The sequence below is a fragment of the Myxine glutinosa genome, chromosome 10, assembly GCF_964187855.1.
Source record: "Myxine glutinosa chromosome 10, kmMyxGlut1.1, whole genome shotgun sequence".
NCBI lineage: Eukaryota > Metazoa > Chordata > Myxini > Myxiniformes > Myxinidae > Myxine > Myxine glutinosa.
Genome location: NC_136270.1, coordinates 102,705,052 through 102,732,501, shown reverse-complemented (window position 1 = coordinate 102,732,501; position 27,450 = coordinate 102,705,052). Strand labels below are relative to the sequence as shown.

General features: G+C 44.3%; 1 protein-coding gene across 1 annotated transcript in view; it reads right to left on the bottom strand.

Annotated features, from left to right (window-relative positions):
* ADCY1 (adenylate cyclase 1) overlaps positions 1 to 25,252 on the bottom strand; it is a 270,713-nt gene extending 245,461 nt beyond the window's left edge. Inside the window, exons 1-2 of the mRNA XM_068126368.2 lie at positions 24,888 to 25,252; positions 18,008 to 18,286 (exon numbers count right to left, since the gene is read on the bottom strand). Coding sequence (XP_067982469.2) covers positions 18,008 to 18,286; positions 24,888 to 25,214 — 606 coding nt within the window. The 5' untranslated portion in view covers positions 25,215 to 25,252. The remainder of the gene's footprint in view (positions 1 to 18,007; positions 18,287 to 24,887) is intronic.
* Between the last annotated feature and the right edge of the window lie 2,198 nt (positions 25,253 to 27,450).

Sequence of the window (27,450 nt, the reverse complement as noted above, 5' to 3'; positions counted from 1 at the left end):
TAAACTGATATCGAACTCAATTCATGGACAGTACTGTGTTAAACTTCTGTACGTTTTCCAGAAGTATCTCTTTATTTTGCACATTAGCCAAATATTTTTTATAACAAAAACAAAAGTTAAATTACGACTGGGATTACGGACAGTAAAATTACAGTTCAGTACTTCGTGTAACCCCCACGAGCATTCAGGAGAGCACGGACACGTTGAGGCATGCTGTTCACGAGATTTGCCAAGGTTTGGACAGGAATCGCTTGCCATGCAGTGACAATAGCCTGCTGCAATTCACGCACAGAGGTCGGCTGCTGGTCCAAGTGGTCGATTTGATGCATTAATTCTGCCCACAAGTTCTCTATCGGATTCATATCCGGGGACATGGCAGGCCACTCCATATGCTCTACACCACGGTCAGCAAGAAAGTGTTGGATCATGCGAGCACGATGAGGCCGTGCATTGTCATCTTGGAAGACAAAGTTTCCTCGAAAGGCTGCACGAGCAAATGGAAGCAATGTTTCTTCCAGAATGGCCCTGTACTTGAACTGGTTCAGGTTTCCATTCAGAACAACCAGGTCAGTTTTGCCCCCTGCATGGAGAGCAGCCCAAACGGTCACCCCACCACCTCCAGCTTGGACTCTTGGCACTATACAATCTTTGTTGTAGGCTTCATGCCCTTGTCTGCACACTCGGACGCGACCATCTTGACGATAGACCAGAAATCTAGACTCGTCACTGAAGATCACGTGATTCCAGTGTCCTGGCTGCCATTGACGGTGCTCTCTGGCCCACTGCAATTGGCGCTGGTGGTGTTGTCTGGTCAGGCGTGGCTTTCTCAGGGGACGCCTGGCACGATAGCCTGCTTGAACCAGTCGTTGGTTGACTAGCCTTCTGGATACAGACACATTTGTCAGTTGCTGCCACTCAGCCCTAAGCCGATTAGCTGACTTGGTACGGCCATTGCGGACTAACCGGTGCAGCTGGCGATCATCCCTCCTTGTGGTTCTGCGGGGACGTCCTGGCCTTGGTATTGGAGTAGGGACACCCCTCTGAGCATTTCGTTTCAGGATCTTTGACACCTGACCTTGAGTGATGCCATACTGCCGAGCAATAGCACGCTGTTTCATGCCGTAATTTCGTAAAGCCACCACTCCATGACAAACAGTATTGTCGAGTTGACGGACCATCTCCAGAGGAAGCGGCAATAACTTTTGGAGACGTGCAGCAGTTGTTTTCCACTAATACAGAATGCAACAACCCTTGTATACCCGACTGTGAAGCCAATCATCAAATGCACCTGTCCGTACATTTTGCCACGCCACCTGTGATATAATCCTGTTGTTGACTTCTTGCTGCGACAGACAATCAGTGACATGATTCTTTTAACAAATAAATCACCAAAGTGTAAAAGAAACTCACCAGATTGATATACTGTACTGAGTTAAGAAAGTAAACCCAAGTCAAGAAAAAAAAAATATTCCATATTAAATGCCAAGTCTGTATCTATCTATAATTCCATTAATCTCTGTGTGTATGTGTGTATGTGTGTATGTGTGTATGTGTGTATGTTTGTCTGTGACCGCTGTTTCTCGACAACTACCGGTCCGATATACTTTAAACTTGCCAGGTATATTGCTGGGGACCCGAGGATGTGCCTTTTCAAGGTTTCATATTAATCGGAGAAGTAGTTACCGAGCTATGGCGATTTCTTTACCAAACACTGCAAGCCGTTCGCTTTGGACCAAACCATTGCATGTAAATAGAGGGGGGGGTTCTGTGGTCGTTGCGAATGGACCAAACCATTCATGTAAATAGAGGGGGGGGGGTTCTGTGGTCGTTACTGCCACGTGGTTTCAAAGTTTTTTTTTGTTGTTGTTGTTTGCACGCATGTTTTTTTGCACCCACGTACGGGCACGCCCTAGGATGTTTACACACACACACCCCTACACAAATTTTTTTTTTTTTTGGCAAGGAACGGGCACCCACGTACGGGCACGTCCTAGCTTATATATAGTACGGGCATGCCCTAGTATATACAGATATACAGACTTGTCTGTATATATACAGATATACAGTATATATACAGACTTGGCATTTAATATGGAATTTTTTTTTTCTTGACTTGGGTTTACTTTCTTAACTCAGTATATCAATCTAGTGAGTTTTTTTTACACTTTGGTGATTTATTTGTTAAAAGAACCATGTCACTGATTGTCTGTCGCAGCAAGAAGTCAACAACAGGATTATATCACAGGTGGCGTGGCAAAATGTACGGACAGGTGCATTTGATGATTGGCTTCACAGTCGGGTATACAAGGGTTGTTGCGTTCTGTATTAGTGGAAAACAACTGCTGCACGTCTCCAAAAGTTATTGCCACTTCCTCTGGAGATGGTCCGTCAACTCGACAATGCTGTTTGTCATGGAGTGGTGGCTTTACGAAATTACGGCATGAAACGGCGTGCTATTGCTCGGCAGTATGGCATCACTCAAGGTCAGGTGTCAAAGATCCTGAAACGAAATGCTCAGAGGGGTGTCCCTACTCCAATACCGAGGCCAGGACGTCCCCGCAGAACCACAAGGAGGGATGATCGCCAGCTGCACCGGTTAGTCCGCAATGGCCGTACCAAGTCAGCTAATCGGCTTAGGGCTGAGTGGCAGCAACTGACAAATGTGCCTGTATCCAGAAGGCTAGTCAACCAACGACTGGTTCAAGCAGGCTATCGTGCCAGGCGTCCCCTGAGAAAGCCATGTCTGACCAGACAACACCGCCAGCGCCGATTGCAGTAGGCCAGAGAGCACCGTCAATGGCAGCCAGGACACTGGAATCACGTGATCTTCAGTGACGAGTCTAGATTTCTGGTCTATCATCAAGTTGGCCGCGTCCGAGTGCGCAGACAAGTGCATGAGCCTACAGCAAAGATTGTATAGTGCCAATAGTCCAAGCTGGAGGTGGTGGGGTGACCGTTTGGGCTGCTTTTCATGCAGGGGGCAAAACTGACCTGGTTGTTCTGAATGGAAACCTGAACCAGTTCAAGTACAGGGCCATTCTGGAAGAAACATTGCTTCCATTTGCTCGTTCAGCCTTTCGAGGAAACTTTGTCTTCCAAGATGACAATGCACGGCCTCATCATGCTCGCATGATCCAACACTTTCTTGCTGACCGTGGTGTATAGCATATGGAGTGCCCTGCCATGTCCCCGGATATGAATCCGATCGAGAACTTGTGGGCAGAATTAACGCGTCAAATCGACCACTTGGACCAGCAGCCGACCTCTGGGCGTGAATTGCAGCAGGCTATTGTCACTGCATGGCAAGCGATTCCTGTCCAAACCTTGGCAAATCTCGTGAACAGCATGCCTCAACGTGTACGTGCTCTCCTGAATGCTCGTGGGGGTTACACCAAGTAGTGAACTGTAATTTTACTGTCCGTAATCCCAGTCGTAATTTAACTTTTTGTTTTTGTTAAAATATTTTTTGGCTAATGTGCAAAATAAAGAGATACTTCTGGAAAACGTACAGAAGTTTACCACAGTACTGTCCATGAATTGAGTTCGATATCAGTTTACATCACTTTCAAGGATCAATTTATTTGTTTCGAAATGTCAAATGTGGTTTTTGTTTCTTTTAAAGGTCACATTAACAAAATCTAGAATAATTTCAACATAATTCCAATGAACTTTTGGTTCTAAGACATCTTGAAAAGTAAGTTCACCCCCACCAAAAAAATATTCTATATTAAATGCCAAGTCTGTATATATATAGCCACAAACAAAATAAGAAGAAACCATTTAAAATTGACATATTTGATGCTTTGTAATTAATTTTTCCTTTTCTTGCTTTCTTCCCTTTATAAGGAGTGAGGCCGAATGGTACCAATCCTCACTACGGATACTCCTCCACTTTCCCGCCATCCTCAGCCAACTCTATCCACCCTCCAACCAACCCAACTTACTGATATTCCTCTTCACACAATCTTCCCATCTCATCCACAGTCTACCTCTTTTCCTCCCTCAACCCATCCACTTTACTTGTTATTCTCTCTTCCCACATCCACACCAAATGTCCAGCCCATCTCAGCCAGCATTTCACCAATCTCCCCATCAAGCTCATCTGCACCGCAATCTCCTCCATCAGTTCATCCATCCTCCTTCTAGCCACACTCTTCACCCCCGCAATCCTCCGAACCCAGTTGTTCTAGCAAACCTGCAGCCTCTGTGTTATCTCTCTGTCAGTGCCACCGTTTCAAGACTGTAAAGGTAGGCTGGCGATACACAAGACTCCAGATCCCTTTTAATTTCCTTGAAACTCCGTCCACCATACCTGGTTTATTTTTCTTGACTAAATGCCGCGATTCCCCTAAACGCCTCTCGATACTTCTTCCACCCCTCCACGAGGGCCTTCGGCTTCTTCGCTAAGTATTTGGCCTTCACCCTCCCTGTACTCCACGGCGACGTCCTTGCACTTCCCTAACTTTTTATCTTCTGATCCCTGCTCTTAACTTCCTTTCTTTTCTGAATGCATACAACAAACACCCCAGGCTTGTGCTGAGTAGTGACATGTTAACCACCAACACCTTACAGTCCTTGATCCTCCACGACTGTTGCTTCCTAACTACCAACAAATTCAGTTCAATTTTGTGCTTTCCACTCCTGTAAGTTGTCTTCTGGCTATCCCTCTACTGGAAGAATTAACCAGGTACAGCTAATCCAGTTCTTGCCACCAGCTCCAGCAGCTCTTGGTGTTCTATTAATTCCTCATTCCCATTCAACTTCACCCAGCTCCGCTACTCGCACCTGTGCGTTGAAATCTCCCGCAATGCATGGCATCACCTCCAGCTCAACCATTTCCATTGTCTTCTCCAGTGCATCCTTGAACTCTGCTTCTCTGCCTCAGTCGTTCCATTTGTGACCCATATATCGACATAACACACACCATTTGTTTCTGTATTACCAACCATGCCATAATTATCCATTCTTCAATCCCATCTTTCCACTGACTACGTCCTTGCTGATCTCTTCCAAAACCACGATTCCACTGCCATTTTTGCTTCCATCCCCTCCGACGTGCAACAGCTTGAACCCTACTACCAACCTCCATGCTCTGTCCGAATTCCATTTGGTCTCCTAAACACACAACACTTATAAACTTATTTGCTTCATCTGCACCACCTCGACTCTCCTACCCAAATTTAATCCCACATTCAGACTATCGAGCACAAGCCAGACCTCACTCCTGAATTGCTGTCCACCTGACAGGACTAGTACCATCTTGATCAATTTGGGACATTCTGTTGTCAATGCGGAGTGATGAAAAATAAGTGAAGAATTTTATAAATCTTAAATTTGATATTACAGTTCTGTATTTGTCTTGCAAAATTTTAGATCAGAGATGAAACAACGAGTATATATATATATATATATACTCGTTATGCACTATATATATATACAAACAGAAGTACCCGGCGTTGCCGGGCGGGGGAGGGGAGGGGAGGGGGGCGGGAAGGGGAGGAGAGGGGAGGAATGGGAGGAGAGGGGGTGAAGGGGAGGAGAGGGGGAAGGGGAGGGGTGGGGGGGAATGGGAGGGGATGGGGGGGTGATGGGTGGGGAAGGAGGAGGGAGGAGGGAAGGGGAGGGGGGGAGGCAGGAGAGGAAGGGGGTTCATATATATGCTGGTGGGTGAATGTGGCTCATGTTTCTGAGTTAAGTGTGATGCCGATCAGGAAGAAGAAGAAGCCGTACTACCAAATTCGTACACTTCCGGAATTGTTTGATTATTTGTATTCAAATGTCTGGTGATTGTTTTGCATTTATTTATGCGAATGTGTACTTGTATATAACTGTCATTAACTTTAAAAGGCTTAGGCACTATCGAGCGATTTTTTTTTTAACTCCAAAAAAACGATTTTTGTTTTTTTAATATTAAAAAATTGGGGGGGGGGGGGCGAAAACACTCCCAGGCACTCACTGATGAACCTCTGAAAGTTTGACGAAGATCCGTTCAGCCAACTCTGAGAAAAATGGCGACACACAGACAGGCAGACAGACATCTCTCAGACATCCATCAGAGTGGTAGGGCACCGCCAAGGCCTCAGACAATCTTTGATGATTCCCAACAAGATACACCAGCTGATTTGAGCTAAGTGCCCACTAAATAACACGTATTTCTTTTCAGCTATTTTATCCCATTGTTTGTATTCGAGTCTGTATGTGGGAGGGCTCCAATTAGGAATTTAGTTTATCGTGCATTTTCTTTGTTACCGGCATTTTTTTCATTAAACCTGATTACTTTTGTACATTTTACTGTCGTGTTGTTTGAGTTAATTTATCCAGGTGTGAAGACTGCCGGTGGGATCCGTGAAGGTAAGCGTTTACGGCTGCTCCCCCACTCCCTCGCAGCATGTATAATGAATACCATCATATTGAATTGAACTCCTCGGAGTGTTAAGCTCGTTTGGTCATCTGTGGCACCCTGTGGTGTTCAATACAGGGTAGTCACAGGACAATATATATATATATATATATATATATATATATATATATATATATATATATATATATATATATAGACACAGACTTGGCATTTAATATGGAATATATTTTTTTTTCTTGACTTGGGTTTACTTTCTTAACTCAGTATATCAATCTGGTGAGTTTCTTTTACACTTTGGTGATTTATTTGTTAAAAGAACCATGTCACTGATTGTCTGTCGCAGCAAGAAGTCAACAACAGGATTATATCACAGGTGGCGTGGCAAAATGTACGGACAGGTGCATTTGACGATTGGCTTCAGAGTCGGGTATACAAGGGTTGTTGCGTTTTGTATTAGTGGAAAACAACTGCTGCACGTCTCCAAAAGTTATTGCCGCTTCCTCTGGAGATGGTCCGTCAACTCGACAATGCTGTTTGTCATGGAGTGGTGGCTTTACGAAATTACAGCATGAAAGAGCGTGCTATTGCTTGGCGGTATGGCATCACTCAAGGTCAGGTGTCAAAGATCCTGAAACGAAATGCTCAGAGGGGTGTCCCTACTCCAATACCGAGGCCAGGACGTCCCCGCAGAACCACAAGGAGGGATGATCGCCAGCTGCACCGGTTAGTCCGCAATGGCCGAACCAAGTCAGCTAATCGGCTTAGGGCTGAGTGGCAGCAACTGACAAATGGGCCTGTATCCAGAAGGCTAGTCAACCAACAACTGGTTCAAGCAGGCTATCATGCCAGGCGTCCCCTGAGAAAGCCACGCCTGACCAGACAACACTGCCAGCGCCGATTGCAGTGGGCCAGAGAGCACCGTCAATGGCAGCCAGGACACTGGAATCATGTGATCTTCAGTGCCGAGTCTAGATTTCTGGTCTACGTCAAGATGGCCGCATCCGAGTGCGCAGACAAGTGCATGAAGCCTACAACAGAGATTGTATAGTGCCAAGAGTCCAAGCTGGAGGTCGTGGGGTGACCGTTTGGGCTGCTTTTCATGCAGGGGGAAAAACTGACCTGGTTGTTCTGAATGGAAACCTGAACCAGTTCAAGTACAGGGCCATTTTGGAAGAAACATTGCTTCCATTTGCTCGTGCAGCCTTTCGAGGAAACTTTGTCTTCCAAGATGACAATGCACGGCCTCATCATGCTCGCATGATCCAACACTTTCTTGCTGACCGTGGTGTAGAGCATATGGAGTGGCCTGCCATGTCCCCGGATATGAATCCAATAGAGAACTTGTGGGCAGAATTAACGCGTCAAATCGACCACTTGGACCAGCAGCCGACCTCTGTGCGTGAATTGCAGCAGGCTATTGTTACTGCATGGCAAGCGATTCCTGTCCAAACCTTGTCAAATCTCGTGAACAGCATGCCTCAACGTGTATGTGCTCTCCTGAATGCTCGTGGGGGTGACATGAAGTACTGAACTGTAATTTTACTGTCGGTAATCCCAGTCGTAATTTAACTTTTGTTTTTGTTAAAAAAAAAAATTGGCTAATGTGCAAAATAAAGAGATACTTCTGGAAAACGTACAGAAGTTTAACACAGTACTGTCCGTGAATTGAGTTCGATATCAGTTTACATCACTTTCAAGGATCAATTTATTTGTTTCGAAATGTCAAATGTGGTTTTTGTTTCTTATAAAGGTCACATTAACAAAATCTAGAATAATTTCAACATAATTCCAATGAACTTTTGGTTCGAAGACATCTTGAAAAGTAAGTTCACCCCCACAAAAAAAATATTCCATATGAAATGCCAAGTCTGTATATATATGTATATATATATATCTGTGTAGCGTCTATCCTGTCCTGTGTTGTCTTGTGTTGTCTTGTCACTGAACTACTTTCTCAAACTTTTATGAAATCGTACCAAACTTCTGGTATGCAGTTATCTCTCCCGTCTGTATGTCCTAAGGGTATTTTGTTTGAAAAATTTTACAATTTTTTTTTTGGGGGGGGAATTTTTTTTTTTCAACTTCAATTGTTTATAAAATGTGATATCACGTATATTACAAATACATTTGTGCAAAATAATTGTTTCAATTATGATTGGTTTAAACCATGACAAAACGGCAACTCGGGTACAGTCATTTATCTATATATCTACACGTCTGGGCAGTGTCTGTGTTGTCACTTAACGACTCCCTCAAACTTTTGTTTCCGTGGTTGTGAAGTGTTTTTAATAAGGTTGTGGTGGTTTTGAATCACGTGCTGGTGAGGTGTTTTTAAATCACATGGTGGTGAGGTATTTATAATTATGTGGTGGTGAGGTGTTTTTAATTATGTGGTGGTGAGGTGCTTTGAATTAGTTGGTGATGAGGTGTTTTGAATGACGTGGTGGTGAGGTGTTTTTAAATGACGTGGTGGTGAGGTGTTTTTAAATGACGTGGTGGTGAGGTGTTTTTAATTTCGTAGCTGTGAGGTGTTTTTATTACGTGTTTTATGGCTGTGAGGTGTTTTTATTACATGTTTTATGGCTGTGAGGTGTTTTTATTACGTGTTTTATTGCTGTGAGATGTTTTTAATTTTGTGGTGGTGAGGTGTTTTTATTACGTGTTTTATGGCTGTGAGGTGTTTTTATTACGTGTTTTATGGCTGTGAGGTGTTTTTATTACGTGTTTTATGGCTGTGAGGTGTTTTTATTATGTGTTTTATGGCTGTGAGGTGTTTTTATTACGTGTTTTATTGCTGTGAGATGTTTTTAATTTTGTGGTGGTGAGGTGTTTTTAATTTCGTAGCTGTGAGGTGTTTTTATTACGTGTTTTATGGCTGTGAGGTGTTTTTATTACGTGTTTTATGGCTGTGAGGTGTTTTTATTACGTGTTTTATGGTGGTGAGGTGTTTTTATTACGTGTTTTATTGCTGTGAGATGTTTTTAATTTTGTGGTGGTGAGGTGTTTTTAATTTCGTAGCTGTGAGGTGTTTTTATGACGTGTTTTATGGCTGTGAGGTGTTTTTATTACGTGTTTTATGGCTGTGAGGTGTTTTTATTACGTGTTTTATGGCTGTGAGGTGTTTTTTATTTCGTGGTGTTGAGGTGTTTTTATTACGTGTTTTATGGCTGTGAGGTGTTTTTATTACGTGTTTTATGGCTGTGAGGTGTTTTTATTACGTGTTTTATGGCTGTGAGGTGTTTTTTATTTTGTGGTGTTGAGGTGTTTTTATTACGTGTTTTATGGCTGTGAGGTGTTTTTTATTTCGTGGTGTTGAGGTGTTTTTATTACGTGTTTTATGGCTGTGAGGTGTTTTCATTACGTGTTTTATGGCTGTGAGGTGTTTTCATTACGTGTTTTATGGCTGTGAGGTGTTTTTATTTTGTGTTTTATGGCTGTGAGGTGTTTTTATTATGTGTTTTATGGCTGTGAGCTGTTTTTATTACGTGTTTTATGGCTGTGAGGTGTTTTTAATTTTGTGGTGGTGTGTTTTTATTACGTGTTTTATGGCTGTGAGGTGTTTTTATTACGTGTTTTATGGCTGTGAGGTGTTTTTATTACGTGTTTGATGGCTGTGAGGTGTTTTTATTATGTGTTTTATGGCTGTGAGGTGTTTTTATTACGTGTTTTATGGCTGTGAGGTGTTTTTTATTTCGTGGTGTTGAGGTGTTTTTATTACGTGTTTTATGGCTGTGAGGTGTTTTTTATTTCGTGGTGTTGAGGTGTTTTTATTACGTGTTTTATGGCTGTGAGGTGTTTTTTATTTCGTGGTGTTGAGGTGTTTTTATTACGTGTTTTATGGCTGTGAGGTGTTTTTATTACGTGTTTTATGGCTGTGAGGTGTTTTTATTTTGTGTTTTATGGCTGTGAGGTGTTTTTATTATGTGTTTTATGGCTGTGAGGTGTTTTTAATTTTGTGGTGGTGTGTTTTTATTACGTGTTTTATGGCTGTGAGGTGTTTTTATTACGTGTTTTATGGCTGTGAGGTGTTTTTATTACGTGTTTGATGGCTGTGAGGTGTTTTTATTATGTGTTTTATGGCTGTGAGGTGTTTTTATTACGTGTTTTATGGCTGTGAGGTGTTTTTTATTTCGTGGTGTTGAGGTGTTTTTATTACGTGTTTTATGGCTGTGAGGTGTTTTTTATTTTGTGGTGTTGAGGTGTTTTTATTACGTGTTTTATGGCTGTGAGGTGTTTTTATTACGTGTTTTATGGCTGTGAGGTGTTTTTATTATGTGTTTTATGGCTGTGAGGTGTTTTTATTACGTGTTTTATGGCTGTGGGGTGTTTTGATTATGTGTTTTATGGCTGTGAGGTGTTTTTATTATGTGTTTTATGGCTGTGAGGTGTTTTTATTACGTGTTTTATGGCTGTGAGGTGTTTTTAATTTTGTGGTGGTGTGTTTTTATTACGTGTTTTATGGCTGTGAGGTGTTTTTATTACGTGTTTTATGGCTGTGAGGTGTTTTTATTACGTGTTTGATGGCTGTGAGGTGTTTTTATTATGTGTTTTATGGCTGTGAGGTGTTTTTATTACGTGTTTTATGGCTGTGAGGTGTTTTTATTACGTGTTTTATGGCTGTGAGGCGTTTTTAATTTTGTGGTGGTGTGTTTTTATTACGTGTTTTATGGCTGGGAGGTGTTTTTATTACGTGTTTTATGGCTGTGAGGTGTTTTTATTACGTGTTTTATGGCTGTGAGGTGTTTTTATTACGTGTTTGATGGCTGTGAGGTGTTTTCAATTTCGTGGTGGTGAGGTGTTTTGAATTTTGTGGTGGTGAGGTGTTTTCATTACGTGTTTAATGGCTGAGGTGTTTTAAATTACTTGGTGGTGAGGTGTTTTGAATTATTTGGTGGTGAGGTGTAATCGTCCCAAACTTCCAGTCTGCACCTGCCCCTCCCCTATGTGTGTGCTGAGGGGTTCTTTCTTGAAAAAAAAACATTCAACCTAAATCGTCAACCGAAATTGCCTATAAAAATGTAATATCACAAATACAACAAATACATTTGTGCAAAGTAATTGTTTGTATTATGTTGGTGTAAATCATGACAACACAGCAACTCAGGTACAGTCATTATACTCAGCTAAAATAAGCCCGTTCCTCAGTATCGCGCTCGCCTCACCAAGCTAGTATATATACAGACTTGGCATTTAATATGGATTTTTTTTTTGTGGGGGTGAACTTACTTTTCAGGATGTCTTAGAACCAAAAGTTCATTGGAATGATGTTGAAATTATTCTAGATTTTGTTAATGTGACCTTTAAAAGAAACAAAAACCACATTTGACATTTCGAAACAAATAAATTGATCCTTGAAAGTGATGTAAACTAATATCGAACTCAATTCATGGACAGTACTGTGTTAAACTTCTGTATATTTTCCAGAAGTATCTCTTTATTTTGCACATTAGCCAAAAAAATTTTTAACAAAAACAAAAGTTAAATTACGACTGGGATTACGGACAGTAAAATTACAGTTCTGTTCTTCGTGTAACCCCCACGAGCATTCAGAAGAGCACGTACACGTTGAGGCATGCTGTTCACGAGATTTGCCAAGGTTTGGACAGGAATCGCTTGCCATGCAGTGACAATAGCCTGCTGCAATTCACGCAAAGAGGGAGGCTGCTGGTCCAAGTTGTCGATTTGACGCGTTAATTCTGCCTACAAGTTCTCTATCGGATTCATATCCGGGGACATGGCAGGCCACTCCATATGCTCTACACCATGGTCAGCAAGAAAGTGTTGGATCATGCGAGCACGATGAGGCCGTGCATTGTCATCTTGGAAGACAAAGTTTCCTCGAAAGGCTGCACGAGCAAATGGAAGCAATGTTTCTTCCAGGTTTCCATTCAGAACAACCAGGTCAGTTTTGCCCCCTGCATGAAAAGCAGCCCAAACGGTCACCCCAGCACCTCCAGCTTGGACTCTTGGCACTATACAATCTTTGTTGTAGGCTTCATGCACTTGTCTGCGCACTCGGACGTGGCCATCTTGACGATAGACCAGAAATCTAGACTCGTCACTGAAGATCACGTGATTCCACTGTCCTGGCTGCCATTGACGGTGCTCTCTGGCCCACTGCAATCGGCGCTGGCGGTGTTGTCTGGTCAGGCGTGGCTTTCTCAGGGGACGCCTGGCACGATAGCCTGCTTGAACCAGTCGTTGGTTGACTAGCCTTCTGGATACAGGCACATTTGTCAGTTGCTGCCACTCAGCCCTAAGCCGATTAGCTGACTTGGTACGGCCATTGCGGACTAACCGGTGCAGCTGGCGATCATCCCTCCTTGTGGTTCTGCGGGGACGTCCTGGCCTTGGTATTGGAGTAGGGACACCCCTCTGAGCATTTCGTTTCAGGATCTTTGACACCTGACCTTGAGTGATGCCATACTGCCGATCAATAGCACGCTGTTTCATGCCGTAATTTCGTAAAGCCACCACTCCATGACAAACAGCATTGTTGAGTTGACGGTCCATCTCCAGAGGAAGCGGCAATAACTTTTGGAGACGTGCAGCAGTTGTTTTCCACTAATACAGAACGCAACAACCCTTGTATACCCGACTGTGAAGCCAATCATCAAATGCACCTGTCCGTACATTTTGCCACGCCACCTGTGATATAATCCTGTTGTTGACTTCTTGCTGCGACAGACAATCAGTGACATGGTTCTTTTAACAAATAAATCACCAAAGTGTAAAAGAAACTCACCAGATTGATATACTGAGTTAAGAAAGTAAACCCAAGTCAAGAAAAAAAAAATATTCCATATTAAATGCCAAGTCTGTATATATATATATATATATATATATATATATATATATATATATATATATATATATATATATATATATACATACATATATATATATATATATATATATATATATATATATATATATATATATATATATATATATATATATAGTGAAACGCAAAAGAAACTTACCACCTTTGAAACCTTTAAATATCAACAATAACACTGCGTGTAGTAAATGTGTGAACTTATTTGCGGACAATAGTGTCCTCACTGTCAGACAAAACGGTCACGGATGGTCACTTGAACCTTCAATGGTCACTTCATAGCACAGCTGTTGAACAGCCGTTTTGACTGTCAGTGATTAGCCAAGGGGTACGGGATGATTTTAATGAGCTGCACGTGATGTCTTGATATTGGCTTTAAAAAGGCCAGTGCAAAATGGGCATTTTGACCGAAACATTTGACCATTTTGACCATTTTGACCAACTTCAAAAAGACCGAAAACGCAAAAGAAACTTACCACTTGTTTGAAATGTAATAAAATTGTAACAGTTCAAAATAAAACAAACCAACAATTGCTAATTGAAACATTGGCATTTTATTGATGACACGTCAAGTTTTTGACCAAGATACACCATCTCATCAGTTTGTTCTACAGTACAGAACAGCACAGGGTGCAATGTCAGTCCCCTTTCAATAGCGTGTGTGGCCACCATTGTTTTGGATACAGGCAGTGCATCATCGGCGTATACTGCCTACCAGTTTTAGGATGGATTGCTGCTGGATTCTGTCCCACTCAGTCCTCAATGTCTGAAGCAGCTCTGCCCGTGTCCTGGCCCTGCCAACTACGCGTCTCCCAAGCTCATCCCACTGGTGCTCTATGGGATTCAGGTCAGGGGAGAGCGCAGGCCACTGCATGGTGTTGATGTTCTCGCCTTGGAGAAATGCAGTGGTAAAGCGAGCAGCATGGGGACGAGCGTTGTCATGCTGAAAGGTTCTCAGTTATGGGTGGTCTAGCAGGAATGGCAGCAGATGATGTCGCAGGATGTTATCCACATACCGCTGGGTGTTAAGATTCCCATCCACAACCACCAGTGGCGTCCTGTACCGGCCTGATATGGCGGCCCACACCATCACACTTGGGCCACCCCACCTGTTGGCTTGACGCACGCAAAAATCGGCATATCGCTCGCCAGTTCTTCTCCAGACACGCTCACGCCCATCAGGACTGTCCACACAGAACCTTGACTCATCGCTGAAAGCGACCTCGTTCCACTGCGCCAAGGTCCACCGCTGATGCTGCTGGCACCATCTCTGTCGGTTGCGGCGATGGGCAGCCGTCATCACGGGGCCTCTGTATGGTATTCTGGCAGTCAGGCCATAGTCATGCAGTCGTCTTCGTGCAGTATCATTGGAGATCCTTGGGTTTGCACGCCCCGGAGTTTCTGCCGCAGTGCGGGATGCTGGACGGAATCGATCCCGCAGGTGACTTCGGACCATCTGCCTGTCCTGCCTTGCAGTGGTGACTCTTGGCCTCCCTGATCGAGGTCTGTCATCTGCAGAGTTGTGGAGGGTGTCTCTGTCCACCAGGGCCGATATCGTCTGGTGTGAACAGCCAAGGCGACGTGCCACCTCACGGTAGCTCAGTCCGCCTTGCAGCATGCCCAGGGCATGCTGCCGTTGATCCCTTGACAATCGTGGCATGTTGATTGAAATGCCCATTTTGCACTGGCCTTTTTAAAGCCAATATCAAGACATCGCATGCAGCTCATTAAAATCATCCCGTACCCCTTGGCTAATCACTGACAGTCAAAACGGCTGTTCAACAGCTGTGCTATGAAGTGACCATTGAAGGTTCAAGTGACCATCCGTGACCGTTTTGTCTGACAGTAAGGACACTATTGTCCACAAATAAGTTCACACATTTACTAGACGCAGTGTTATTGTTGATATTTAAAGGTTTCAAAGGTGGTAAGTTTCTTTTGCGTTTTCGGTCTTTTTGAAGTTGGTCAAAATGGTCAAATTTTTCGGTCAAAATGCCCATTTTGCACTGGCCTTTTTAAAGCCAATGTCAAGACATCACGTGCAGCTCATTAAAATTATCCTGTACCCCTTGGCTAATCACTGACAGTCAAAACGGCTGTTCAACAGCTGTGCTATGAAGTGACCATTGAAGGTTCAAGTGACCATCCGTGACCGTTTTGTCTGACAGTGAGGACACTATTGTCCACAAATAAGTTCACACATTTACTACACGCAGTGTTATTGTTGATATTTAAAGGTTTCAAAGGTGGTAAGTTTCTTTTGCGTTTCAGTATATATATATATATATATATATATATATATATATATATATATATATATATATATATATATATGTATATAGTGCATGTCAAAAAAAAGGTAATCCAAATTCAAGGGGTTAATATGCAAAGGTTATTTAGTTTGACAATTTACATGTGGTTTACCAATTATGAGGAGATCCTCAGCTTTCCATTGATGCCTTTCATGCATCATTGTTGTCACACATGACCGAGTACATGTTCACTGAAAATGACAAGTTCAAATCGCATTTTTACAAGTTTGGCTAATCGGTGCAAGACAGTTTGAAATGGACGCATTACTTGTCGACTGACAAGTTGATTATGTAAAATTGTTAAGCTGGTCTGGTAATCGTCGGTTGCGTCATCCTTTGTTTAAGATGGGTATTTAAGATGGGCCTACAGTGTATGGGTTTAGAGACAGTCTGAGTCATTGAAAAGATGTTTCAACTTACGACTGAACAGCGGACCTTCGTGGTTACAACCTTTCACCAAACTGGAAGTTTGCAGCAAACTCGTGATGCGTTCAGCGAACGTTTCCCAGAACGGGAGCCTCCAGCAGCCAAAACCATCTGGATGAATATTAGAAAATACCAAGAGCATGGCACTAGCCTCAACCGCAACAAGGAGAATTCAGGTAGGAGGCGCACTGGGCGATCGGAAATGAACATTGCAGCAGTAAGGCAGCAAGTTTTGGAGCATCCTAGGGATACCAGCGCAAGACGAAATGGGACGGGATTACCTTCAGCAACATTCAACCTAATCACAAGACTGGCCCTCCACCAACATCGATATCGGATTCACATCCGGCATCAACTTACACCAGGGGTTTTTTCCAGGAGGCTGGTGCTTGCCAGATGGTTGATAGCACGTTGCGAAGCAGATGTAAATTTCCTGCGGTATCTCGTTATCGGCGACGAAGCTGCTTTTGCCATGGACGGCAAGGTCAATACCCATAATGTTCTTGAATATGCACCGACAGGACAACCCCCGGAATTTAATTTTGACACCAACATGAATCGACAAAAGTGGACTGTTTGGTTGGGACTTTGTGGAAGTGGTCAGGTGATCGGACCATTTTTCTTTCAAAGGAATGTCAATGGTAACAGGTATCTGCAGATGATCAATGATGAAGTTTTACCGCAGCTGGAGGAGAACTTTGAGTGACAGGTTCGTGGTGTCTTCAGATATCTCTGGTGGGCCCAAGACGGCACCCCAGCATATCGTCTTATCGCTGTCCGAGTTCGACTGAGGGAACTCTTTGGAAACCGAGTCATCGCCCTCAACCATGCAGTGGAATGGCCGCCAAGATCACCTGACCTCACACCATGTGATTATTTCCTTTTGGGACATTTAAAGAACAAGGTGTTCGTAACTCCTCCCCGTGATCTTGACGAATTACAGGGCCGTATTCGACATGAAGTGGATGCTTTGCGCAATGACCCGGCTTTGGTGAAACGAGCAGTTCAGGGCATGCTCCGCCGCTGTGAGCTTTGGGTTGAAAGGGGAGGTGGACATGTTGAAGGTGTGGGTGCATAAAGGCCAATCATTCCTGAGAAAAGTTCACATCTGACGTTCATTTTGCACCAATTATCCTGACTTGCATTGATTAGCCGAACTTGTAAAAATGCGATTTGAACTTGTAATTTTCAATGAACATGTACTCGGTTATTTATGTGTGACAGCAATGATGCATGGAAGGTATCAATGGAAAGCTGAGGATCTCCTCTTAATTAGTAAACCACATGTAAATTTTCAAAATAAATAACCTTTGCATATTAACCCCTTGAATTCGGATTACCTTTTTTTTGATACACACTGTATATATAATTATTAATTATATATATATATATATATATATATATATATATATATATATATATATATAGTTACGTGCTCCTCCCCAACCTCCCCCTTTACCTCAGTCTCCTCCCCCTTCATCTCAGTCTCCTCCTCTTTCACCTCAGTCTCCTCATCCTTCACCTCAGTCTCCTCCTCCTTCATCTCAGTCTCCTCCTCTTTCATCTCAGTCTCCTCTTCCTTCATCTCAGTCTCCTCCTCTTTCACCTCAGTCTCCTCATCCTTCACCTCAGTCTCCTCCTCCTTCATCTCAGTCTCCTCCTCTTTCATCTCAGTCTCCTCCTCCTTCATCTCAGTCTCCTCCTCCATCTCAGTCACCTCCTCCTTCATCTGTCTCCTCCTCCTTCATCTCAGTCTCCTCCTCCTTCATCTCAGTCTCCTCCTCCTTCATCTCAGTCTCCTCCTCCTTCATCTCAGTCTCCTCCTCCTTCATCTCAGTCTCCTCCTCCTTCACCTCAGTCTCCTCCTCCTTCATCTCAGTCTCCTCTTCCTTCATCTCAACGTCCTCCTCCTTCATCTCCACTTCCACTGCATCTATTTGCAATAATTATTATAATAATAATAACAACACTACTCTGAAGGCAATTATGTGCAAGGTCTGCTGTACATATCTGTTTGGCAAATAAACACATACAAACAGATAAATGCATACACAAAGAAAGTAAACTTACCGTTCGCCACGCCGCATGCATGCGTGCTGGTACAGATGTTGCTGTGATGATGAGATGCGACAAGGCAAGTAGCACACCAACAAGAAGTGCAAGTGGTGTGCGCACAGGAAGCAGGGTGTACACTACAAACGTGACCAGCAGGAGCTGCCAGACCCCTTGCTCAGGTGCTGATGGTAGCTCGGCGTGGCCATCGAGTGCAAATGGGAAAGGGCAGCAGAGAAAGGAGAAGGTAAAGCTGAAAAGGAGCGACAGGTTCACGATCTGCTGCAGCTGAGTCACCTGCCGGGGGAACACATGCATAAGAGATGTCCCTAAGGAACAGATCGTAAGGTCTCCTTCCTCCCCACCACTCTTCCCCACTTCAGTTGCATGTGGTGAACCCAATTTGATTGCCATGTTTGGGTCCCAATAAGACTTTTCAGCCATTTTCACATTTTATCTGTTTTCTGTTCTTCGATGCTCCACAGGCTTTTCAATCTTTTCACATCTTGCGGCTTTTCCATGGAACAGGCGCATAAAGTGCGCAGCTGCACTGAAGCATTTTCCCTGGCGTGTCACAAGAGCTCCACTCCAACAAAGTGATGTAAAGATAGCTGAACAGCTAAAAAGGTCACCACACCCGAAACATGCCCTGTAGTGCATTTTAACTGAGATGGCTTGTAACACAATGGCTTCTGCTCAAGCTTTTCAAATGTGGACCTACAAGCAACACCATTTCCCTCTTAATTCCTTACTGTCATGCAAGGCTGTTAAACCATCCTCACAAATGCTTGCATATGGTTACTTGTGACTACAAAGAAACGGTGACAATCAGAAGTCCCAGCTAACACAACAATATTGGGCCGACGTTGGGGCAACATCAGCCCCGTCGTTGGGCCAACGTCAAAAAACAACGTTGGGCCAACGTCAAAAAACGTTCGGCCAACATAATTTTGTCCAAGCGGGCCAACGGTGGTAGACGTTGGAATTAAGTGGTGGCCCAACGTTGGACCGACATTAGACAGATGTTGGTCACACGTTGGAATTAAGTCTTTCCCCAACGTTGGACCGACGTTAGACAGATGTTGGTCACACGTTGCAATTAAGTCTTGCCCCAACGTTGGACTGACCTGAAACAGATGTTGGTCACACGTTGGAATTAAGTCTTGCCCCAACGTTGGACCGACTCTAAACAGATATTGGCCAGACGTTGGAATTAGGTTTTTCCCCAACGTTGGACCGACGTTAGACAGATGTTGGCCAGACGTTGGAATTAAGTCTTTCCCCAACGTTGGACCGACGTTAGACAGATGTTGGTCACACCTTGCAATTAAGTCTTGCCCCAACGTTGGACTGACCTGAAACATATGTTGGTCACACGTTGGAATTAAGTCTTGCCCCAACGTTGGACAGACCTTAGACAGATGTTGGTCACACGTTGCAATTAAGTCTTGCCCCAACGTTGGACTGACCTGAAACAGATGTTGGTCACACGTTGGAATTAAGTCTTGCCCCAACGTTGGACCGACTCTAAACAGATATTGGCCAGACGTTGGAATTAGGTTTTTCCCCAACGTTGGACCGACATTAGACAGATGTTGGCCAGACGTTGGAATTAAGTCTTGCCCCAACGTTGGACAGACCTTAGACAGATGTTAGTCACACGTTGTAATCAAGTCTTGCCCCAACGTTGGACCGACGTTAGACAGATGTTGGTCACACGTTGGAATCAAGTCTTGCCCCAACGTTGGACCGACCTTAGACAGATGTTGGTCACACGTTGGAATCAAGTCTTGCCCCAACGTTGGACCGACGTTAGACAGATGTTGGCCAGACGTTGGAATTAAGACTTTCCCCAACGTTGGACCGACGTTAGACAGATGTTGGTCAGACAATGGAATTGCGTCGGCCCAATGCTGTTATGTTAGCTGGGAATACGTTTCTTGGTAATTTGCTCCGCTAATTAATTATCCGTCATCATTATCATTGATGTATGACATTCCTTAGAGAACCGTCGTACTGCCGAAACAGTCTCTTGGTTAGGGTGACACTGGGTTTGTCATTGCCAATTCCCATCAGTCAGCCAGACCAGGAACGTGTAATTCGTTCAGGGTGCGCCAATAACTTGCATCTTCACGAAATACACCGAGGGATCTTCAGCATCCACCAAGCACCAGGTCCTCTGGATTAACGACTTTCCGATGGACGGCGCATGCATCGATGCATCTCTCTACCTGTGAAAGACCAAGGTGAAAGTCGGGCTGCACAGGTGCGTCAAGATTCAAACCTCGGCTACACAGCTGAGACGCGAGTGCGTGCACCTCGAGGCAATCCTGCCAGCATGTTTCATTATAGGGTTGATTCAAACTGCAAAGGAAGAGGAAATTCTGTAATGTGTGAAATTGCAAAAGGAAACCATATCGGACGAGTTGGGGGCTCTCACTTATCGACTAATAAACCGTGCATCCATAATTAAGGTCAAGGGTAATACCCGAGCGAAAACCACAATGTCTGATATCATTAATTTATTAAGACGGAGCTTCAACAAACATGGAATTTGCTGTTCCTTAGTTGGTTTTATGGCAGTTGTTTCCTATAAAAGTACCTTCAGCCTTATAGTCAGGGCCCTTCGGGATATTTTGGTTCAAATTCTTCCAAAAGCATCAAATTTGGCGCAGATGTTGCCCATGCCATACTCTTTCGATTTTTGACGAGCCCCAAGGGCGGTATGATCCGGGGACCATACCGGTCCATCCCGCCATGTCACCTGACCTATGACGTCATAATTAGGATATGCATCCAATCACATGGCGTACTATAAGTGGTCAAAGTTCAAAACGAATCGATCGAAAAATGAAGGCAGGGATCCATTTTTAAGGTTTTCATAAAATCCAATATGGCCGCCAGGTCACGTGACCTATGACGTCATATTTATGACGTGTATACAATCATGTATACATGAACCCGGATCATGATCGCACAAAAATTAAACAAGGATATGGCATACAGTTCATAAAACATCAAAATCCGTACCTTTGTAATTAGACTGATGAACTGCATATGCCTGAAAATTAGGAAATAGACATGTAAATATTTCCTATAATTGTCAAAAATAAGGTCAGAGTTCGATTACCCAACCCAGAAACATAAAATGGTGAACCTCGCGTAAATCTTGACAAAAAACTCAAAAACCGACATGTTTGACTCAAAAATGACCTTTAAGATGACCTTGATGGTTGACCTTGACCTCGAATCATCAAAATAACATCATAATTGGATTCCTCGACCTCGAAAACCCCTGAAAAGTGGTATCATACATGATTCCAACCCTTTTGGTTATTTAACTGATTTTCCTCTAATCCGGGTGGCGGCCATTTAGTATTTCGCCAATATGGGGCCCCCGGGGGGGGGGGGGCGCCCGTTTTGGCGCCCGTCAAAAATCGAAAGAGTATGGCATGGGCAACATCTAGGCCAAATTTGGTGCTTTTGGAAGAATTTGAACCAAACGGCCCCAAAATATCCCTAAGGGCCCTGACTATTACATTTCAGCCACAAGTAAGTTTCACTTTCAAAATGGAATTTAATCGTATTGGATGCAGTTCGCCCATAAAATGCTTCGTTTATCATCAAAGGTCCAGCACTTTTCCAGGGATTCAAGTTGGCAGCAAAGCACAACCTCGGGTCATCCTCCATCCCTACCCATGATATTTTCTAGCCTCTATGACCTTTTCCTAATCCTACTTGCAGGTTGCGACAAGTCCTTCTCTCTCCCTCTCCTGTCCGTTCATCCCTCTGCTCGTTATGTCCGCCCATTGTCCCACTGCCCCACCGTCAGTGCATTGCCCTCCACCGTCTGTCCCTCACTCGTCTACGAGCCGGGATTGCGTACACAAAAAAATAAGAATGTTTCAGTGGCCTTGTTTGTCTTGTCACCTCAACTTTGCTGTCACGTTGGAACTTTAGAAGCGCAATGATTCACTCGGGCACCAATTTGCAGTTGCTGGTTGTCCAGGTGTAAATAAGTTGTTGTCCATTTGCTTGCTCAGTCGCGAGAAGCTTTCGCTTATGGTTTGGATGCCATTTAATCCCTACCGTTGGGAATTGCTCGATGGCATCGATAGAGTGGTTCTACGGCTGTGAAAACAGTGCCTTGAAAGCCATCAAGTTGAATTCAGTACCCAATTCTTGAAACGGTTTTCCTGAATTTATGAACCAAGTATCAGCATCCGCCACATTTACTTTACGGTCAATCTTCAGAGATGATATTGTATTTGCAATTAACGGAAAAACCCTCAGCTTAAATAAAACAAGTCCGTGGGGTGACGGTCATCTCTTGAGGTTGTAGTTCAGGCCTCTGCTGAATCCAAACTCAATCTCCTGATACCGAAAGTTACAGGGCGAGATTTGGTGGAAACCCCTTGGGATCCCCCCCCCCCCCCCCCCGTTCCAAAATCGAAAAATCTAAGAACGAGAGATCCTGCGGACCCATCGTGTAAAGGGCTGTATCGGGTTTCAGAGCAATTGGTTGGTAAATAATGGACGAGTAGGATTCCAAAGTTTGGTGGGTGACCCTCCTGGGAGCCCCCTTGATCCGAATTCGAAAAATCGAAGCCCAAGCGATTATGCGCGCCACTATCTTGTAGTCATGTGTCAAGTTTCAAAAGAATCAGCCAGGTGACAAGAGAAGAGTAGCAAAAATAGCAAAAAGTTAACGGACGACCGGACGGACGGACGGACTTACGGACATTACAACCAATTTTATGAGGTCATCTCTTCAAGATCGAGATGAGATGACCTCACATGTCGATATTAATCAAAAGACTTGTAGATAATGCCGTAGCCCAACTTCCATTTCCAATGAATGAAAAAAACTTTCGTCTGCTGGCACCATTTGTCGGACAAAAATGAATGGCGAAAAGGAGGGCATTTCCAGGTTTTGTCGGAAAAAAAGATACACAGGTCAAACTGGCAACCATTCCAGGTTTTTCGTTACCAGAAAAATCGCAGAGGGAAATATAGTACAGATTATAATAAACTAGCAACGGTACCCGCCCTACGGGCGGGGCTTCAATTAGGAAGCCCAAATGAAAAGGAAAAATACCAGAAATTGAAGGCTTTTTTATTTTAAACGATTCATATAAACATCCGTTGAATCATATCACACGCAAATGATCAAAATATAAACAGTACATGGCGCCCATTTTGAAAAAAGATTGAATTCTGCAAAACGGAAGTGGTCGCCACACCTGTTTCTCAGTCGCTTTGCACACGGTGCCGTGTTACTTCGGAGCCGCACGTTTCTATAGGAAGAGTTCGTCAGGAGTCCGATCTACTCTCTCCTGGTACGTAGAATAAACAGTATTTGTAGAATTTCAATGAAAGCCACATCACTGTTCATATCGGTAAATATTATTCCATCGTGTTTGGAAAAATTGGAAAACTTGGAAAAACAATATAGCCTATTTTACTCCCAGGGGTCCCAGGAATACCCACCCAAAATATCGTTGCGATCGGTTGAGCCGTTTTCGCGGTACCTTCGAACAGACGGACGGACATTTGGTAAATTATAGTAAGATAACTATGCTGAAATTACTAATTGTGTAGGCGTAGGAAATGGGGAGGTTGCGTGGGGGCACCCCCTAGCTCTGAACCAGAGGGGGGATGGGGAGGGCAAGTGTTTGTTCAGTTCCCCCCTTTGCTAAGCTACTGGTTTTTCTGCTGACTCATACATTTCCGATGTCCATGCTTTTTCCAACCCCATTGATGTTCCATTCTTCAGCCCGTCTGTCCGACACATCCATGGTTTACTAAACCCGCACTTATGCGCACGGTGTACAAATCCGCAGCTCACAGCCGGGTCCATTGCTCGTCATTCATCACCTTTATGAACATATAGCCAGCAGGTAACTGACACTTAGTTTCCTACTCAAGCAGCCCATGGAAGAACCCTCGCTGACGACAGTTTGAGCAGACACGAGCAGGTCAGGGAATAAGCGTGATGCACATGGGCCAGACTCCTGATGGACGCCACACACGGAATCACACCGTGTCTGCATTGTTCCGCTCTTCCACAGACTACAGTTTATATGAACAATCCTGCCCCCGGATACACACAACGATTATATTTGGGAACAGAATTACACGTCTGTGCTTTTGGTCTTGAGAAGCACCTTTTTCACCAGGACGTGGCTGCGACAAATGGGACTTTGCTCACCTGGACAGGTTAGTCATGAAAAATCGAAATAAAATAATAAAAAGTTCAGGTGACATTTCCCATACAAAGACACATGTTCTGTGTGTACGTGTGAGTGTGTGTGTGTGTGGTGTGTGTTTTTGTATGTGTGCGTGTATGTATGTATGTGTGTGCGTGTATGTATGTATGTTTTTGGTTTTTTTTGTATACTGAATCGAGGCTCGTGGAAGAGCTAACATTTATTTCACAAACAAATCAACCAGACAAACAAAATATACAAAAAGAGGGAGCGGAAGACAAGATGGGGAGAGAAGGGGAAGCACACAACCACAACATTTGAGAGCAGGGAGAAGTGTGGGAGGGAGAGGGCTTGGGGGGAGGAGGCGTGGGAAGGGGGATGGGGGGGAGAGGTATGTGTGTGTGTATGTGTGTTTTTGTATGTGTGCGTGTATGTATGTATGTGTATGTGTGTTTGTGTGTGTGTATGTATGTATGTACGTATGTATGTGTGTGTAGGTGTGTGTGTGTGTGTGTGTGTGTGTGTGTGTATGCGTGTTTGTATGTGTGTGTATGTATGTATGTATATGTGTATGTGTGTGTGTGTATGCGTGTGTGTGTGTGTGTGTGTGTGTGTGTGTGTGTGTGTGTGTGTGTGTGTGTGTGTGTGTGTGTGTGTGTGTGTGTGTGGTGGCTCGAACGGGTTGTCACCTGTAAATATTTTACGTTGGTAACTATGAACAGTGACGTGAAGACAACGCAGTGCACAGGGTTCGAGCCTTTCGCGATCGTGAGCGCCGAAGGAGGGGATCCGAGTTCCACTGCAGACACGGACGCGGACGCGAGGATGAACACGACAAGAGCCTTGAGTGCCCCTGTCTGTTCGAGCTTCAGGTTGTAGCTTTGGAAGAGCGTCTCGAGCTCACGGCAGCTGAACTCTTCCTCGCACGCCAGCGAGTCGGCACGGCGACCGGACGGCAGGCACGGGAATCGCCGGCGGCGGCACTTCACGTGCTGCGAGTGTTCGGGCTCCTCCATGCTCGGGTCCGGCAATGCACGTCTCTCTCTCCCTCTCTCTATCTATCTTTGCCCGTTTTCCCTCACCCGCCCCACACCTCCATCCCCGGTCCCAACCCCCCAACCCACACCACCCTCCAAACCGCACCTTTCCCGGGAAGTGCAACCCAGGACGCCAGAGGGTTGAGGTAGAGGGAGGGGAGAAAGGTTTGAGGGACAGACGAGATAGAGCACGGCGGTGCCCCTGGGGTGTCCTCAAATACCGCGTTGTGTGGGGTGTTTGTGTCAGTGTGTGTTTGTGTGTCAGTGTGTGTGTTTGTGTGTCAGTGTGTGTGTTTGTGTGTCAGTGTGTGTGTTTGTGTGTCAGTGTGTGTGTTTGTGTGTCAGTGTGTGTGTTTGTGTGTCAGTGTGTGTGTTTGTGTGTCAGTGTGTGTGTTTGTGTGTCAGTGTGTGTGTTTGTGTGTCAGTGTGTGTTTGTGTGTCAGTGTGTGTGTTTGTGTGCCAGTGTGCGTGTGTTTGTGTATCAGTGTGTGTGTGTTTGTGTGTCAGTGTGTTTGCTTGTTTCAGTGTGTGTGTTTGTGTGTCAGTGTGTGTGTTTGTGTGTCAGTGTGTGTGTTTGTGTGTCAGTGTGTGTGTTTGTGTGTGAGTGTGTGTTTGTGTGTCAGTGTGTGTGTTTGTGTGCCAGTGTGCGTGTGTTTGTGTGTCAGTGTGTGTGTGTGTTTGTGTGTCAGTGTGTTTGCTTGTTTCAGTGTGTGTGTTTGTGTGTCAGTGTGTGTGTGTCAGTGTGCGTGTGTGTGTGTCAATGTGCGTGTGTTTGTGTGTCAGTGTGTGTGTGTTTGTGTGTCAGTGTTTGTGTGTCAGTGTGTGTGTTTGTGTGTCAGTGTGTGTGCGTTTGTGTGTGTGTGTTTGTGTGTCAGTGTGTTTGCTTGTTTCAGTGTGTGTGTTTGTGTGTCAGTGTGTGTGTTTGTGTGTCAGTGTTTGTGTGTCAGTGTGTGTGTTTGTGTGTCAGTGTGCGTGTGTTTGTGTGTCAGTGTGTGTGTGTTTGTGTGTCAGTGTGTTTGCTTGTTTCAGTGTGCGTGTTTGTGTGTCAGTGTGTGTGTTTGTGTGTCAGTGTGTGTGTTTGTGCGTCAGTGTGCGTGTGTTTGTGTGTCAGTGTGTGTGTGTTTGTGTGTCAGTGTTTGTGTGTCAGTGTGTGTGTTTGTGTGTCAGTGTGTGTGCGTTTGTGTGTCAGTGTGTGTGTGTGTGTTTGTGTGTGTGTGTGTTTGTGTGTCAGTGTGTGTGTGTTTGTGTGTCAGTGTGTGTGTGTTTGTGTGTGTTTTTGTGTCAGTGTGTGTGTGTGTGTGTGTGTGTGTGTGTGTGTGTGTGTATGTGTCAGTGTGTATGTATGTATGTGTATGTGTGTGTATATTTGGGTGTATGTGTCATTGTGTGTGTGTTCGTCAAGATTAGGGGACCTAATCCTGAACAAAATCCAAATTTCTGCCCGGACTGGGTCACAAGTGTGTTCTGGTCTTCTTGGAGGTTCCTTGACATCGGATAACACTGATCGCTATCCCGGAGTGTGGTTGCTGTTCCTGGGTAGCATCTTCTGCACTATAACAAATTAACCAGGTAGTTCACATGTTTCATGTGCTCGACCTTTTCAGATACGAAAATCTGTATGCTTTAGTTGCAGTTATTTATTTATTTTTGTTGTGAGTGGTTTGCAGGGACATGTATGTGTGTGTGTCATGCCAGGTCTACATGGGGTAAAGAATGTTACAGATTGAAGAGGAAGCTAAGTAATACCATCTGGTGGTAGTTGGGTAAAGGTAACATGGTACGGAGGGTATGGTAGAGTGGTGGGGTTGGGGAGAATGGAGGGTAGTGGAGAAAAGAGGGGTAATGGAAAGTGGGGGGGGGGGGGGGGGAGGAGAGAAAGAGAGGTAGGGGAGAGTGGTGGGGTGGGGAAGGGATGGTGGTGGGGGATGAGGTTTGAGTGGGGAGATGTTCTGGTAAAGGTAATTACGGGTTGAGGGTAACTGTAATATTTTATCTTTATGGTAACTATAACCTCTGCATCTACATAAGGTAGATGTAGAGGTTATAGGTGCCATAATGATAAAGGAGCATGGCATGAGAGAGAGGGGGAAGCTAAGGAAGATGTAGGCTACCGGAGATAGTGATGCTAGGGGAGAGAACACAGGTTGGAAAGGTGGAGGACTAGATGTGGGAGTGCGGAGTGAGAGAGAAAATGGAAGGGAAGAGTGTGCAGCAA